At 41.9% G+C, this 16,853-nt stretch overlaps 3 protein-coding genes across 6 annotated transcripts; 1 reads left to right on the top strand and 2 right to left on the bottom strand.

The window, feature by feature from the left end:
- Window positions 1–209: 209 nt before the first annotated feature.
- Window positions 210–4,127, bottom strand: LOC108953142 (RNA polymerase II C-terminal domain phosphatase-like 3). The gene is made up of 10 exons (XM_065153156.1): window positions 4,033–4,127; window positions 3,101–3,182; window positions 2,966–3,012; window positions 2,822–2,882; window positions 2,611–2,731; window positions 2,288–2,490; window positions 1,272–1,706; window positions 782–1,182; window positions 590–701; window positions 210–502 (listed from the first exon to the last, which is right to left on the bottom strand). The coding sequence occupies exons 2-10, from the start codon at window positions 3,149–3,151 to the stop codon at window positions 425–427; spliced, it is 1,509 nt and encodes a 502-aa protein (XP_065009228.1). The 5' UTR covers window positions 3,152–3,182; window positions 4,033–4,127; the 3' UTR covers window positions 210–424.
- Window positions 4,128–6,363: 2,236 nt separating this feature from the next.
- Window positions 6,364–12,048, top strand: LOC103987262 (protein LAX PANICLE 2-like). 3 transcript variants are annotated; one of them, XR_010497560.1, is made up of 5 exons: window positions 6,364–7,124; window positions 7,252–7,302; window positions 7,387–7,459; window positions 11,439–11,745; window positions 11,852–12,048. XR_010497560.1 is itself a non-coding variant. In XM_065156094.1 (4 exons), exons 1-4 carry the CDS (start codon window positions 6,562–6,564, stop codon window positions 11,628–11,630), a joined length of 879 nt encoding a protein of 292 aa, XP_065012166.1. In that variant the 5' UTR covers window positions 6,364–6,561; the 3' UTR covers window positions 11,631–12,048. The 3 variants fall into 3 exon arrangements, 1 of the variants encoding a protein (XP_065012166.1); XR_010497561.1 differs by lacking the exon at window positions 7,252–7,302; XM_065156094.1 differs by having other exon boundaries at window positions 11,439–12,048.
- On the bottom strand, window positions 11,756–16,853 carry LOC103987261 (long chain base biosynthesis protein 2a). Of its 2 annotated transcripts, XR_010497559.1 has the most exons (13): window positions 16,571–16,853; window positions 16,381–16,446; window positions 15,233–15,321; window positions 14,751–14,896; window positions 14,546–14,670; window positions 14,346–14,439; window positions 14,107–14,270; window positions 13,776–13,937; window positions 13,558–13,684; window positions 13,281–13,447; window positions 12,690–12,797; window positions 12,404–12,587; window positions 11,756–11,935 (listed from the first exon to the last, which is right to left on the bottom strand). XR_010497559.1 is itself a non-coding variant. In XM_009405509.3 (12 exons), exons 1-12 carry the CDS (start codon window positions 16,700–16,702, stop codon window positions 12,498–12,500), a joined length of 1,470 nt encoding a protein of 489 aa, XP_009403784.1. In that variant the 5' UTR covers window positions 16,703–16,853; the 3' UTR covers window positions 12,279–12,497. The 2 variants fall into 2 exon arrangements, 1 of the variants encoding a protein (XP_009403784.1); XM_009405509.3 differs by lacking the exon at window positions 11,756–11,935 and having other exon boundaries at window positions 12,279–12,587.

Raw genomic sequence — 16,853 nt, 5'->3', positions numbered from 1 at the left:
ATTACTCTAAAAAATCACAAAACAAAGGTAAAAGTGGTTCAAAAATGGAAGAATTTGATTGCCCCTCCCTTTGTTTTTTTAGAGCCTACTTTCTCCTTGGAGTGGTGAACAGTAAGTACACCTCAATGATAATGGACCTTCTTGAAAACGAGAGAGAGGATCTCTCTCTGCCTATGTGTCGGCGAGTGGAGGAACTATACGAATATAACTCACTAAAAATCGAAACATTTTAGATTATAGAAACCTATGAAATGATCAAATTTATTCACGTTTTGTAATGCTTTTATTTACATGGATCCGACGCACCTCCTTGGGTGTGTCATTTCACTCCTCCTAATCGGAGGCGGCGAACGTGCCAACTGCTTGTTGGGAGCGAGACAGCTCAACGAAACACAACGCTTTTCCGGTGGCGAAGCTCAGTCCTTTAGCTTCGTAACAGTAGCTTTCTAAAATCACCGTCCGCGTGACGCGAGAAGAAGTCGTCGTGAATTCGCTGGATGATCTGAGTCAACACAAAAAAGAAAGGCAGGGCGTGAGATGCAGGAATCACGAAAGTTCAACGCTCGGGGAAATCCAGTCAAGTCAATACCGCCAAAGAAGACGCAAGAGTGCCGTCTTCCTCCCTCTCGTCACGATCCATTTCCAGAAGAGAAGGCCCGGGAACTCCAAATTTGCGTCTGCTGCTTGGGAAGAAATGATATCTGCAATACGACAGCAGGAACAACATCAGGCCACGGAGTTCGACGCCGACCGAACATGCATGCTACAGGACGGTTTTTACCTCTCTACAGCAATCAAGTTGGGTTGGCTACTCGGCCACACACTCGGAGTGTCGTCCATGATCACCGCGGCACATTCCAGTCCTAAAACCCCTTTCAGATCTTTGCGCTGGGAGACCATTCTATCACCATCGTCTCTCCCCGACATGACACGCCCGCCAAACAAAGACCCGGTCGGGTCAAGCAGCTTTGCCATCGCGGTAGCGTACGGCCTGCTTCCCAGAGTGTATATATGCAGCTCGTAAAGCTCATTAGCCTTCTCCAGAAAATTCCAGATGCCCGGTCTCAGTTTAGTCCACAATCCCATGTGTCGGAGGCGGAAGAGATGTCGTTGTGGCTTCGCTCGGTCTTGCTCTTCTTTCCTCTTCAAAAGCTCTTCCTGCATTGGATCCACATCTACAAACTAGAGGGGCAGATCACTGTTTCAGCAAGTCATCGTCAACGTGCGTAAACAGTAGGGCAGAAACCAAGGTGTGGACGTTTGTGTTCTACCTTTGTTGAATTGAGGAGGGTGTGGTCCAAATCGAGGACGAGAGAGAGCTTCCTAGAAGCGAACATTCTATTCTGTTCCACGAGCCTTCTCGCTCTCTCTCTCTGGAAGGCCGCTTTCCGCTCGAGACTACGCCCGTCCAGCGGATGATTTGTATCACCTTTTGCACTTTCTGGGGAAGCCACAGCAGGTGTTGGAGTCGGCTTCGCATCCTCCACCTTCCTAGTTTTGCGTGGAGCGAGTCGGATGTTACCGTGAGGAACTGCTGTGGTAGAAGCAACGGTCGGTGCTTGTTTTCCATGTCCTGTGGTGTCGTGAGGACCAACGATGACACGATTTACTTTGTTGGGTTCAGATGCAGCGGCCACATTGCGAAACAGAGAATGACGGGGCTCACGAGGTTTCAGGTGGATCGTCCTTCTGTCATTTTGAGAGCTCTATAAATACAGAACGATAGGTCATTCAGATTGCAGCAAGTAAATGCAAAGTTAAAGAGTCTGGTGAGCAATAAACAATATTACAATCAGTACATTGACATGGCCATTCAGATTGCAGCAAGTAAATGCAAAGGTTTCGACTCTCGTGAGCAATGAACAATATTACAATCAGAACATTGAGATGACCATTCAGATAAGGAATAAGTTTCAAGTTTTGTGAGCAATAAACAATATTACAATCAGAACATTGAAATGGGCATTCAGATTGCAGCAGGTAAATGCAAAGATTTCGAGTATCGTGAGCAATAAATAAACATTGACATGGCCATTCAGATTGCAGCAAGTAGATGCAGAGTCTGGTGAGCAATAAACGATATTACAGTCAGAACATTGACATGGCCATTCAGATTGCAGCAAGTAACTGCAATGGTTTCGAGTCCTGTGAGCAATAAACAATATTGCAATCAAAACACTTTAACATTTTTTGGGATCTCCTTACAAATGGCTTCCGGGAGGAACAAATAAGAAAAGAAAAATAAGTAAATAAATCTGTCACAAAGCGACTGAATGCCAGGCCTCACCATGGAAGCTGATTGTGGAGTTTTCCCAGTTTCATTGGATTCGAATGGAGAGTTGTTCAGTGACAATTCTGATCCAGTTAGTTTTTTTGTGGTATGGTCCAAAGGTACATACTCCTCAACTCTTTTGCGTTTCCTACTGTTTGTGGTTCCTCCCACAGATACAATCTCTAGTGTGGATGCAGAATGACTGCCTTCATTGTAATCTGCACAAAGATTCAGCAATGGATTACACTTCACTCTTTGTCTAGAAGGTGTGAGTAATCCCAACTCGGGCAAATCAACTGCTTCCGAAGCGAAATATGATTGCTCCAAAGAAACCATACCGCCAGGAGAAATGGCGGGCTCTTGGGTCAAGTTTGTAAGGATATGATTGCGGGTGCCACCATATTGCTCTTTCTCTGTTTTATGACCCTCAGAAACAAATGAGTCAACTATAGCATCAATCTGCCAAAAGCAAAGAGAAATGAATGGTTCAGGGTTTACCAAATTTCGTAAATGATGGCCTAACTAAAATGCGTGGAATATTCTAAGAACCTGTTTCGTTTGTTCAGTTGTTATAAGAGTGGAATACTGGTCTTTTATGTGAGTCAGCAAACTGCACCGGATACAACAGAGTTGGATTTAGTTCATAACATAATATTGTAGTAAGGGTTGATAGGGCATAAGAACTAAACAAACCTCAAAAGCAATTGCTCCTGCTGCTGCAAATTATCAGGATGAAGCACCTGTTGCAAAATTCAGAAGCAGTTTAAGCATCAACCACAAAAATCAGCAACTATTGCTCAATACCAAGTGAGTTTTTGTTGTTCTTACGGAAGGAACTGCTTGAGTTCCCATGAATGCTTGTGTGGACATTGGGTTCATGTCTTCAAATTATTTGCACAATCGTAAAGATCTGTATGTACGAGGAAACGAACAACATCAAAATGGTTCATTCATCACCCAAGAACAGCTAAGATTTCAGAATAATTCAGCAAAAAGGTATGAATTGCTCTTTCTTTTTATCGATGAATTGTTTTCTCCTGTATTCTTTTTGGTATTGCTTATTGCAAATTCTAATTTTTCTGGTTTCACATTATAGTCCCTGCTTCTCTAAACTTCTCCTGTATTCTTCCACCATCCGATCCCCTTTTCTCTTGTTCGATCTCCAATTTATCTAAATCTCGCCTTCCTCTAAATCCCCTTTCTCCCCTTCTCTTCCGCCGTCGCCCTCCTGATTGCTATCCTCTATTTTGCCATCCTATCCAAGGCCTTCTTCCAATTTCCCTTGCTCCTCCTCCATTCCACAGTCACCCTCATGTCTGCTATCCTCTATAATCGCATTACAAGATTTCTCTGCCGTCCTATCACCGAAATCATTTTACGAGGCGAGATCGCCGCCCCTCGCAGGCATCAAATCCAACCCCAGAGGCTTGGTTTGCACAGCCAGCGCCCTCGGAGAGCCATAGAGGCCGCACCTCATTTCTTTTTTTGACTCTAGCGTCCTTCTTGAAATTAGGTATTCACCACCGGCGACTCCGGCGAGTTGCCGTCGAACGCTTGCCCTACGCCCCTCCCTGGCATAAAAACCAACTTGTTCTGAACGCAATGCGCCCACGCAAAACCACAGAGGTTGGGGACCGGGGGCGCAGTTCTTGGACATGGGGAACCCATCCAAAACCTCGCCCTCCCGACGCTCGCGTCTACCCAGATGGGATAATGGGATGATCACGGAAGGAAGAATGAGAAAGATAGAAAAGACATGCCTGCGTCCGCCGAGCGACTTCGCTCCTCCTCGATGGCCTCCGACTCTCCGAGGAAGAGAAAGAAAGCGAGAAGTCAACAAATAAACCCTAAAACCCCCACGGCGGCCAATTTATAGGGGAACTCCGCAATCCTACAAGCGATAGAAAAGCCCATATCACTTATTGGATTTCAAATTGCCCACCCGATTATGGTTTGACCCCTGGCTTACCCGCCGATCCACCGTGGGGCCCGTCACGACCCATAGAGAGGATAGGACTACAATTGGGCTTGGTTTTTGGGCTATTCTTAAGAGTAGGCGTGCATACGTTCCAAAAAGAAGGCTTCTCTTCTTCATCCCACCGTCGGCCAGAATAATTGGTCGGCAAGAAAGGAACCGGTGGCTGCACCAGCACAGAGATAGTGATGTGCCATCACAGAGAGATGTATGCTTGTGTTGCAAGTGGTTTTTGGGCTATGCATGCTTGTGTTGCAAGTGGTTTTTGGGCTATGCATGCTTGTGTTGCAAGTGGTCTCGAATCATCGCCTGAAGAGATGTATGATCGTTTGCTCTGACCTCAAACATCTTATGATGTCTCCTTTCCCCTTTCCTAAGTTTTCTTTTCCTTAGTGGAGGATTTTGATATTGAGAAAGAAAAAGGACACCTTCTCTCTCTCTCTCTCTCTCTCTCTCTCTCTCTCTCTCTCTCTCTCATGGCTTATGATTGGAATAGTTCGCGTTATTCTGAACATTAATTTATTTGACAGGATGGATGCGAACAACAATTCAGTACCTCAAATATGTTCGCTCATAGCACAGATATCGGTGGCGGTAGGTCGCGAAGCAATGGGAAAGCCTTCTGCTCTCTGTCGATGGAATGTACTGATTACTACGACAAGCGAAGAACAGTACTGTTCCTATCTACACATGATTTATTCATCTTACCTACTCTCTGATTGATTCAATGCATGCGACAGTGATCTCTACATGTCAGTATCTCCGAAAAATACTTTGTTATTCTATTTTTCTGGATTCAGTAAGAGATAAAAATTTATCTGAAAATAACAAAAAAAAAAGGCACCATCTCATCATTTCTTCAGGCAACATCGACACAACCCACTTGGCGCACAAACTCATGCATGCAGTCGGTGGCAATCATCAATCGTGCAAATGGGGGAAACCGGATCTTCTCTCTCTCTCTCTCTCTCTCTGGCGGTGTTGCCTTTGTCTCATTTGTTGGATTCATCTAGGTCAAACGGAGTTTCTATTATCTTCTCGACCGTGCGTCCTTTGTCTCTTCCCGAGTGTTGGGTTGATGACGAAGCTGATGATGGTGCCGTGACGCACGGAAGAGTGCAGGTTTTACCGAGCAAATAGTACACATTGGAGACGTAAAAGCTACTGCTACAGCCTCTCTTGTGGTGTTCCGAACAACAAAGGTAAATCTCAGTTTCATCCGCAACAATATCTTTCACAGTCACACGCAGTATCAGTTGATTTGGCTGCGTCTGTGGATCGGAGAAACCAAAGAAACTCATGCTCCATTAGAGGACAAGGTCGCAGATGTGCCTCTTTACCTATATGTCTGCGATGACGACAAGAACAAGCCTCGGATTTAAGACCCAATTCCTTCATGAACCGTGGAGTATATATGCATTCGCAGTTCGCCGACAGCACTCCTCTCTTTTCGCTATACATGCAGGAATGAGCCGGAAATCGTCTGCTCTGCTTCGCATGAAGTCATTACCTCCCATCCGTGCCAAAGTGTAGGGTAATTAAGGCTCCCTTGTCGCCCAAGAGATCGATGATGCCCGTCGAAAGCCCAACCGGTAAGCGGTCTTTATCGCTTTCAATCGCGAAAGCGAAGGTTGTAACTCTCCTGCCATCGTAGCGCGAGCTGTGATGACTGTGCATGCATGAGGTCGACGCATGCATGGATATCGTTCGTTCGATGGTCCGATCGCCCAAGTTTGATCCATTAATATTGCGCTGAGATTGTCACTTACGTGAGACCATTTTTATATGTTGAGGCTGTCCAAATAATAATAATGATCCCCTATTGATCTGTACTTGGGTTGGCATCGCATCGATCCGATTGAATTCCTCATCAGAGAATTATTCTTGCACCAAAGGATGTGATGAGCTATGATCCCATTGAATCAGGGAAGAGATTATTGTTGGCGGTGGGCCCCGCAGTTAAGGCGATGGGTCTATTGGTTTTGTTCTTTTTCTTTTTTGTATTTTTTCGGGTAAATGTTACATCAAAATAAATAAAAAAGTGAAAAGAAATAATGTGTAATTATTGTTTTTTTATTGGTTAGAATTTATATAAATAAGGGACACACGTCGTGGTCATCTCTTTCGACAAGCTGAGAAAGGGAGGTTAAGCCGGTAAGCTCACCACCCGCTCTTAGAATTCTCCTCCGCCATGAACATCTCATCCACCTCCTCCTCCTCCCCTAGTTCTCGTACCTACCGCGTCTCCTTGGACTTGGATCTGTAAATCGATTAGGTTGGCTGGAAGCGAAGGCGGGAAAGATGCCATAAGAAGATGGTCCAGGTTTGCAATCTCCTCCGCCGACAACACGAGGAGGCCTACGGAGCCCGTTTCGCGGTGGACGCCTGTTGCGATGATATCAAGAATTATTCTTCCTCGAAGTTGAGATCGATGGCCGAGGAGCCTTCTCGAACCATAACACCGGAAGAGGAAGAAGAAGAGGAGAAGGAGGAAGAAGGCGACCCCGGTACCTCCTCCGGAGATTGGCTCCGATTAGGCCTGGCGTCGCCGCCGTCAGAGCGCGCTGAGGGACGACAGGTATTGACCGAGCTCCAGCTGTTGAGAGATAGGCCTTCGTCTTCGTCATCATCCGTGGTGCCGGTGGTAGGGTTGGCCCCGCCGCAGATGCCCTGGGGAAGTTGGAAGCCCGGTGAGATGATCGGAGCTGATGTGTCGTCTGTGCCGATGCTGGCCATTCCGGAGTTCACGACCGCCCAGTTTGCGCGCCCACTTGGGAGCCCCGGGGCGTCGGCGGAGTCTGGCATCGGTATAAGGGTGGTTAGTCCACCGAGAAGACAAACGGGCATTTGGCTCATACTTCAGGCTGCTCCAAATCAGTAAGTTAAAATGGACACTATCATCATCTTCTGCTGCTGCTTCCAAGTCGAGCACTTGTGCTACCACCGGGTGCACTTCACGTGTTTCGTTCTTCCCAATATTATGAGTTCTCATTCTTTCTCGCAGAGGAAGACAGCCTTTTTTGCCTCAGATACCTAGAAGCTACTTGAGGATAAAGTACTTGCAGCTTCTCCCTCCTCTGAAGGACTTCATGGCTGTGCTAGCAACGATTAAATCTCTTTTTGTTACTGCTTTTTACAGGGATGAAGGCCTGACGATTAGTTTGCTGATGAAGTACTTGGTGAAGAAGCTGGGCTTGGAGGATGAATCAGAGGTATCCGAAAAATCTATGAGCTCACTTATCTTGTGTTGCAACTTTGTCTGTTTGGATGGAAAATGCATGATCTTAGGATGTAGGATTACTCTAGCAATGATTTGATGAAGCATCAAGAATGCGATCGGAAGCCAGCCATGAACGGGAGCTGCTTCTAAACCTCTCCTTCTTCCTGTTGCTGTTGTCTTTTTGATATTCCTAAATATTAATCCTGTGGTTTCCTGTGCATGGTTGGTGCCGAGATGCTGAAAGAAACATGGGAACTAGAAGGGCCACCCTAGAATGTGGGTTTGCAACTTGCATACTAACTTGGGTTTTCTGGTGAGATGTTAATGTCTGAGTGGCACATCATTTCTCACCATGATTAAGGCTTCCTGAGCTTTGCTTGTGGTGCAGCTTCGGTAGGGTAGATGGGGTGTGTGTGTGTGTGTGTGTTTGTGTGTGTGTGTGTGAGAGAGAGAGAGAGAGAGAGAGAGAGAGAGAGTCTAAGTGGAGATCAGACACACAGATGTTTTCAGTGTTTGTTGTGGGTGTGGTCAAACTCTAGATAACATTTTCTATTGGAGGACTGGCATGCCATGGATGGAAGAGACACGCCTAAAGAGAGGGACCCTTTATAGGTTCCCATGGAATAAGACAACCACATGAAACATTGCATGCAAACATTGGATTCAGACTGTTTCCACACATCCCTTAGGATCATTCTTCACTGTCCTTTGCTGAAATCTATGCAGTGTCCTAGAACAGCACTGCATCTAGAATTCTGCATATCATCAGTATAATTTAGCAGACTTGTCATTAAAATGTTTCATATCAAAGATAAGCTAGTAAAGAAGTCCTCCTCTTGGTGCCCCCCAAACATATGGATCCATCCATATAGGTTCCAAAGTGGGACATCTCCCTCTCCATTCTGTATGGTCCCATACTCATCTTCATGTTGATTTAACATGCTTTGACACCATGTGATTTTTGCACAATTAGCTACCTCTTCATCAAACTGAGTTGCTAACCTCTTCAATTAATTAGGGCTGATATTATGATAGAGGTGTTAGCTTGTTGTTTTCATGTACCAGAGAGAACATGATGTTGGTTTAATAGTTTGTGTATGCATATAAGAAGGTAGAGATAAAATATCTATCTGATGGGTAATTACTGAGACAAATCTTCTCATGCATGTGTGGTTATTCCTGGAATAGCCACATTATAAGGATTGTGGGTAGTCACGATATTAGTTAATTATTTCTGAATGAACTGAATGATGTAGCAACACAAGTTCTATCTCTTGATCTAATGATCTCTATATGACATTTGGATGTCAGATTTTAACAAAGGATATTACATGAGGATCAAAATCTACAAAACTTTGTATTGGGTCTAATGCTCCTCGGACACATGGTTAGCATTAATCCACCTCTTATTAATTTTGATCATTACCTAAGGCTACATATATATGTATGACATGTATAATAACACTTACAATTAGAAGAACAAAGATTTTGAACTATATATGTGCAAAGGTAAACCTCTCTATCACACTTGATGATGTTGAGATATAGGTTAAATGCCTGAATTGATCAACAACTATGAGTACCTTGTGATGGACAATAAATGCCAACGATAGTGTCCTTTTCTTTTCTTTTTTTCGAGTACTAGAACATTAATGTCCATATAAAACATCATATTTCATGTGTTTGAGATCAAGTTAATGTCAATACATTTCTTACTACTTATTTAATCTCTTTCTTCCATATAAAAGGAAACCATGCCCCATAAAATGAAATCATATGTTGGACCAGTGTGCTAAAAGACAGGTTAATCATCTAACTTTGATCTTGAAGCCAGGCAAAAAGGTAAGGAACTAGATGTTGTCCAACATCATCTTAAACTCAGCTAATCATAGTTCTTTCTATTACCATAGTTGTTGTAACAATTATTATGTCTTTCTTAATAATATTTCATAGTATATTGCACCATGACTGATTGAAAGCTGTGAATAAATGAATTGACTTCCTATTTCTCTTGACTACAGCATAATATATATAAACCTGGTAGCTAGCATGACTAGTGCAGCAGACTCAGATTACAGAGTCTAAATATTACTGCAGGGAGAGTAAGTTTTTGTACTAACAATAACATTTAGACACTTCTTTTTTCCTTGCTGATTTGATGATTGATGTAATTGGCAGTTCATATGATAAGACATTTGTGTCCAAATCTAAGAACATTACATCTTGTTTTTTTCTGCATTGAGTGGTAGACAAAGTAGAACACAGGAAGTGCGTTTGAGGATTAGGGAATCCATGTGCAGTGAGGTTTGGATGGAAGAAAAAAGAATACATCATCATGGGGAGATTAATCAGGGTAAGCATGGAGGAGATGGAGTATTTGCATGTCATGCTCTTGCAGGCCTCACATCATTCTGACGTCCATCAACTGCATGATAGCATTTCCCAACATCACATTAAAGGCTAGAAACATTGTTGGAAGACCCCATCAAGAACATAAGTGGTGGTGCACTTTATGGGAATAATCTCTGAGAGCCCCCACACACCATCTCCCAACACCATATATCGCAGGGATAATGCATGCATGGAGTGGGGACTACGTATCCGTAGCTACAAAGTGATGCATCATCTCTGGTAGGTGGCGAAGAAAGCATCAAGTCATGGACAAATCACAGGACCACAGTTCAGTACCGGTCGAATCACAGGCTCCAACACTGGCTGAGAAGGAGGCTCTCTCTCTCTCTCTCTCTCTCTCTCTCTCTCTCTCTCTCTCTCTCTCTCTCTCAAGACAGAAATGAGTTGTTTTCCCAAAGGGAGGAGGAGGGTTTTCGTACCCGTGGTGAAGGGGCAATGTGAAGGAGACAGCGCATGCAACTTTATTGTGATGTACGATTTAGGTGGAGAGGTTGATACATGGAGAAAAGTAGTACCGGTAGGGTTCCGAAAGAGATGGGCTCATTGCTAGTTGTAGGACCAGTAACTTCCTAACACAAGTATGTTTTGATAGCTTATACATACATGATGGAGCATAAGTGACACTTTGTTATTGGAATTATAAGGAGATTGCAAATGATTGTTTACTTGTTTTTCTATCTATATTATTTTCATTAATACAATATTATTTTTTTTGTTGTGCTTAGTTCAAGAATAATAGTGAAAATGCAATTACTTGGACAGTGAGGGGGCAGCCCACATTGTGCAAATCGTAGTTGGATCCCTATCATCTTTGTCACCAACTTTATCTTCAATAATTGAGTGCTATAGATTAGTTGGAATGTCATTGGGATTATCCATATGCAGTACATGTTTATCATCCATCTTATGATTATGATGCAACTCATGTTTGCATGCCTGAGTTGATTGTTCAAGTCATGGCCAAAATATATAATGAGAATATTTTGAGCTTAAAATATAAAGCCTAATAAGATATTTAGATTGTCTCTTTACTAAAATTTGAGTTTTCATCATCACAATGTAATGTTTTCTCTGGTTTCAATCAAATCAAATAAGTAGATGGTAATATGAGTCATTCTGGCCTCAACTAGCTTTGGGGGAAAGAAGACCTTGTTTCAGATTGAGGCAATATGCATCTAGGAATGAAATGAATCAAGACAGCAAATTGTTGTGAATTATCAATCCAACTTTGTAATGCTTGTAATGCTTCTGCTATTGTGTACATGGATCTCAGTGAACTAGCCATGATAATTGCTGGTACATTGGAGATGACAACAATTTGATACAAACAGATCCTAAAGATGAAACATCACATCACATCACTCACATTTGAGTCATCATGTCCAGCAACAAGGATTTGTTTGCCAATCATTTTCTGGTCATTATCTCATTGATGTTTATTTCACAGATCTGCACTTAGACTGCAATTTTACTTATACAACTGTACGAGACCAGCATACTGAGAAAGATAACTGTGCAGATTCAATATGTTCATCTAATCTTGCATCAACTTGAGCCAGGTGGAGATTACATGCAGAGACCAGCAGCTTCTTCCCTTCTTGACCTTGCAATATGTTCGAGATAACATATGGTGTTTGCGGGATATGATGTCCATGCTTGTTGATCCTCCCAGCATTGATCATGTGATGACATTGCAGTATAGGAGAGGCAGGGATCGATATCGATCGATGTCTGCGCCACTCTTTTTGTAATCAACCATTCTGCTAATCTTTCCAATGCGACTCCTGTTATTTCTGTTCTTCCCAATATGATTCATTCAGCAGCAAGTGGAGAGAACATGACGCCTTATGAAGTAAAAATTTCCAGGTAATCTTACCGTGGTACATTGTTCCTCAGCTAATTCAGCAAACTCTGATGTCTGCTGCAATCTTCAATCCTGTTTCTGCTGACTTCCAACTTTCTCAATGTACAGCCAGATGGATACATATGATTTTGTTCCTGCTGATATGCTTGGATGTCAGGTGCTACAACCTCTTCTTTTTTGCTGCACTCAAACCTGAGAAAAGACCCATAAATTTCATCAGATAGTTTGTACTGAAGGATATGTAATGGTTCAATTACATGTACAAGCACAACTTACAAATCATAACAAGGTTTAAATTGTCAGTCCGAGACGGTGCGATGCCTTGTAGACCCATATATCAGATGGTCTATTCACTTGCACCGCTCCATATCATCAAACAATATGACACAAGATTGATCCTTGATCAAATTGATAAAAAGTGATTGATATGTATTGGTCTGATTCGTATTTAAAATCTTAAATAGTCGCACGTTGAAAAGAAATGAAACATTGAATTACCAAGATATTGCATCAAAAAATTGAGAAGATGAACACGAGAAACAAAACCAACTCTCACAACTTATTTCACTCACTGTACAAGTTGTAACATGACGCAAATAAGAAGTGTCAATTGGGGAAATAGATTCAATTTTCAAAGAACAGCCAAAGAAGAAGACGCACTTCAAACAGCATGGAATAAACATAAATGGTTGATATGACTCAGGTTGCTTCCATGGCATGATTTCCTGTGAATCAGTCACTGCCTCCTTTTCCATTATAGGTTCTTCTTTTCCTGTTCGGCATGCTTAGGTGGTTCTGCAGGGAAGTATTTGATGCCCACAAGGTCACCAACTTTGCTGATAACCTGGAGTTGCATAACCAAAGGATGAATATAACACCAGTGGCTATAATTTATCTGAGGATTTAAATCATGTTTGGGAAAACTGGATGTAGGATATTAATTTACCTCCAGACCTTTCATCAGGTCTTCTTTGGAGTGTGAAGCAGAAATGCATATCCGAGCCCTCGCAAGAAGAAGAGGTGTTGCTGGGAATGCAACAGTCACTACTGCAACCTGCAATGTTGGCAGCATAGTTATCACCATCTGGGATTCACAGGTCAAAAGGAAAATAAAGGCATATTGATGACCGATAGCCAAAAGTTTGGAATAGGATGACCAATGAATGGTCAAAAAGAGAATCTGAAGGTAAATGTGCAGGCACATCAAAGTGCCACCTCATAGATAGTAGCAGGTGCCAGACACACAGGCACTTGAAAGGCTGTTTCTCAATAGATGATGCCTCAGCTAGGCATGCATATCCTACAGTAATGGTGCAGTTTTGCAGGGAAAACTGTCTACATGGTCATAGGGGCATCTTATTGTGCAATTAACTGGTCATTCTGGCTCAGAAGAAGTTTGTGTAACATCATTATCTGAAAAACAATGCAATAATAGAAGCAAAACATAGAACCCACTCAATATATACTGAATCTCAGAAAGTTGTATATACTATTATCAGTTATGATAATATAATTGTCAATTAATTGTGTCACTTACATTTTGTCTGAGGCATTCCCTGGAGAAGGCTGGGATCTTTGCTGGATTGTAGAGCATTATTGGCATAACCGGAGAATCATTATCACCCAGAACCTCAAATCCCATTTTCTGAAGTTCTGACCTGAAGAAGTTGCTGTTTTCACGAATGCGTGCAAGTTTCTGGGCACCTAGCATAACCACACCAACCATAAATAAGAAACTTTTGTACTTTACAGGAGATCAATTAAGAAATCTAACTTTATAATAATGTAAGATGCACATGTGATTTGGTAAATACCTCTATTTGACCCATCTTCCCCAAGGATAACCTTAATTGCAGAGATTACTTGCTGCACAGCAGGTGGTGACATGGAAGTGGCATACAGATGTGCAGGGCAAGTGTACTTAAGATATTGAATGATTTCCTGCATAAGCCAATAAGTGTTAGGAAGTGCATCATAAATTGTCTCTATTCTGTTTGAGAGTTTGCAAAATTTGTTTCAACAAGATGAAGACCTTTGATGCTGCAATGTAGCCTCCACAAGACCCAAATGATTTTGTAAAAGTGCCCATCATGATGTCCACATCAGCTGGATCCACTCCTAGGAGCTCACAAACCCCCCTGCCTGATTTTCCAATAGCACCAATGCTGTGGGCCTCATCCAAGTATGTATAAGCCTATTTCATACAATAATTAAGTCATATTAGTTTAGTAAGTTCTTTATTTTTAACAGCAGCCTAACGTTTAACACTTAAGCATGAGAAAAGAAATATCTTTCAAACAGATTCTCTAAAACACATGTCAATTGATTATCAGAAAGCAATGTTAGCATGTAACTAATCAAACCTTGTATTTTTTACAGACAGCTATAATTTCAGGAAGCTTGCAAAGTTCTCCTTCCATGCTGTAGATGCCCTCCACAATAACAATTATCTTTTTCCAGGGTCTATGTGTCCGAGGCTGTCCTTCAGCTATCTGCTCTCTTAGAACATCTTCTAAATGTGAGGGGCCTAGATAACCATGCAACCAACTTATGAGCAAGGGAAAAAAGGGGATAGTATTAGCATGTGATGGCTTAAACATACTGTTGTGCTGGAAAACACGTACTGCTGCACCAGATCCTCGAGCACCATTGACAATAGAGTTATGGTTCAAAGAATCACTGATGATCAGTCCTCCCTAAATATAGCCACGATTAGCGTCAATCAGTAAGAACTACATGAATTTCATACTTGCAGGTCCAAAGATTTTAACAGGTTAGTGAATTTCGGAAATTATAACAAACCTTCCCAATCAGAGCAGGGATAATTGCTGAGTTTGTCACATAGCCCATGCCAAAAAGTATAGCAGCTGGTTTTCCCACAAACCTTGCAACTAGCTCCTCAAGCTCAGTGTGTAGGTTTGTTGTCCCTGGCACCAAACAGAACTTAATCAGATCAATCCAAAAACGGTGATATTTGTTCTCTATTGACATCACATAATATTCATACCACCATCAACACGAACACTGCAGGTACTGGGTGAGTATCTCTTCAGAGAGTCAATAACACGAGGTGTGCAGTATTCATCTGCTGCAGCAAACCCAAGGTAGTTGTATGATCCCAGATTTAAGCATTTTGTAGTATTTGATGTTCGGCTGCAAGAAGTAACAGAACCACATAAATCTTAACATGTTCCTATAGAGACTTATAAGTTCACAGAAGCATTCCACAAACTCGCTAATAGCAGCAATTTCAAGATAAGCTCTTCTCTAATGTTTTCAGGATTTTACAGTTCCTGCACCTTTGGGGGTTGAAGTACCACATATTTCAGATAAGATACCTTGCATGTATATATATACATATATGTATGTGTGTGTGTGTGTGCGTATATATATTAGAGAGAGAGAGAGAGAGAGAGAGAGAGAGAATTTTAATTTATAGATATAAAAAAATTGCAGACTCTGATAGATCAACCCTATCAATATACTTACTGTAGTGTCTTGTTATTGTCATTAGAATAACGCTCAACAACATCAATCCAAGCATCTGGTGCGCTTGCAATTGGTCGGCTAAAACAGTCCTGCCAAATTAGAATTATTAATAACATTGTTCAAATACTAGCAGAATACCAACAGAAAACTTTGGTGGGAACTACTAATTTCTGAATGTGCATGAATATCTCACCGAACAGTTCAATCTTGTTTTGAGGTTTCTACTTCAAGAAAATTAAATATTCTAACTCATCTTATATCCTCTGGCTTAGAAGCTTATGACGATGACTAGATCAGGAATAGTACTCACAGAAAGAGAAACAAAGGAATGGATGCAATGTAATCTCATACTTGGATCCTGAATAATGTGGATGTCGAATGAGGCCGGTCAAAGGACACATTCGACTAAAATATTGGTGTCACAAGTGAATACTGGATGTTGAAGAAGCTGAGATTGTAAATAATGTATTTCATATTTTTATAAATAAAGAAGGGATATCCGACAGAAATACATGTTAATTAGGTCACAACTCTGTTATCTCAAATCTAAATTTAAGCACCATGTTCTATTAGTTGTTTTCAAGATTTAGTTATTAAGAAAGACACAGAAATAAATATAAGTTGGAAAATAGAAATAGATCAAACTTCTAATCATGTCAACACGGCCTTAGACTCCTACATCCATATAGACACTTCCTTTCATGAGACATGTACCTAGTGACTCTGTCTCTCTCAATCTAGTTTGATAATCAATTATTTAATTTTCCCCACCTCTTTGTTATCTTTTTTTTTTGGTCCCCTCCAGATTATGATCTTATATTTTGAAACCAATGTTTTCAACATTTGATGGTATGAATTTTTTTTTTTTTGTCAATTATAGAGTTCATTGTAAAAGGCAGTTTATCATGTACTCGCCAAAACAACCCTTTCTTTATCAGAACATTCAGAAACTGCAGAATTCATTTTACAGCACTATATATAGGGTTAAGTAATGAGGAAACCAAGTAAGGCAATTTTTTCTTTCTTTAGTTAATAAACATCTAGGAGCAAAACGCCCAAAATCAACATTCTGAACAGGAAACAATTAAATCACAACAAGATGATAATTTAACGGAGAAACGGGATAGAGGAACAAGGAAAGACCAAACCTGAATTCGGAGATAAAGCCGGCGTGTGTAGAAATCTTCAAGCCCTAAGCAGATTGGCGCATACCCCTGTTCCAAGGGCGAAAAGAAAAAACCACATTAGAACCTCAAAATCAGGTGTACAATCATCGAAAAAAGGGCAAGCCAGAGCAACGGGATGCGAAAGGAGAGGGTTAGGGAGTAAAGGACAGACCTTGAGGTCCTTGGACTTGGATCTGGACCAATCGATGAGCTTCCTGAAGAAATCCCTCAGCTGGCCGAAGGCGAAGAGGAGGCCGTAGCTGAAGAGGGTGGTGAGCGCGGTGAGGTACGGCAATCTAACCATCCTTCAATCGCCGGTGTTCGGCTCCGTCGGAGATCAAATGGCTCGAGGGAGGCAACGTGGGGCCGAGGACAGAGGCGAAAGCGGACGACGGTACATATGGAGGACACAGAGAGGGACTGGTCATCATTGGCGTCGCGGGTTAACACAAACA

This window comes from Musa acuminata, chromosome BXJ3-6 (genome assembly GCF_036884655.1).
Source record: "Musa acuminata AAA Group cultivar baxijiao chromosome BXJ3-6, Cavendish_Baxijiao_AAA, whole genome shotgun sequence".
Taxonomy (NCBI): Eukaryota; Viridiplantae; Streptophyta; class Magnoliopsida; order Zingiberales; family Musaceae; genus Musa; species Musa acuminata.
This window is presented reverse-complemented; position numbering and strand designations above follow the sequence as displayed.

What these genes read in the sequence shown, in the direction of transcription:
- LOC108953142 (XM_065153156.1), bottom strand. Translation starts at nt 3,151, where the DNA reads ATGAACCCAATGTCCACACAAGCATTCATGGGAACTCAAGCAGTTCCT. An exon ending in CTCCACAATCAGCTTCCATG is followed by an intron (nt 1,707 to 2,287) that starts GTGAGGCCTGGC and finishes CTGTATTTATAG; the next exon opens with AGCTCTCAAAATGACAGAAG. An exon ending in CCCTCCTCAATTCAACAAAG is followed by an intron (nt 1,183 to 1,271) that starts GTAGAACACAAA and finishes CTGCCCCTCTAG; the next exon opens with TTTGTAGATGTGGATCCAAT.
- LOC103987262 (XM_065156094.1), top strand. Translation starts at nt 6,562, where the DNA reads ATGGTCCAGGTTTGCAATCTCCTCCGCCGACAACACGAGGAGGCCTAC. An exon ending in CTTCAGGCTGCTCCAAATCA is followed by an intron (nt 7,125 to 7,251) that starts GTAAGTTAAAAT and finishes TCTTTCTCGCAG; the next exon opens with AGGAAGACAGCCTTTTTTGC. An exon ending in AGAAGCTACTTGAGGATAAA is followed by an intron (nt 7,303 to 7,386) that starts GTACTTGCAGCT and finishes TGCTTTTTACAG; the next exon opens with GGATGAAGGCCTGACGATTA.
- LOC103987261 (XM_009405509.3), bottom strand. Translation starts at nt 16,702, where the DNA reads ATGGTTAGATTGCCGTACCTCACCGCGCTCACCACCCTCTTCAGCTAC. An exon ending in CCAAGTCCAAGGACCTCAAG is followed by an intron (nt 16,447 to 16,570) that starts GTCTGTCCTTTA and finishes CCCTTGGAACAG; the next exon opens with GGGTATGCGCCAATCTGCTT. An exon ending in CTGTCTGTAAAAAATACAAG is followed by an intron (nt 13,938 to 14,106) that starts GTTTGATTAGTT and finishes TGTATGAAATAG; the next exon opens with GCTTATACATACTTGGATGA.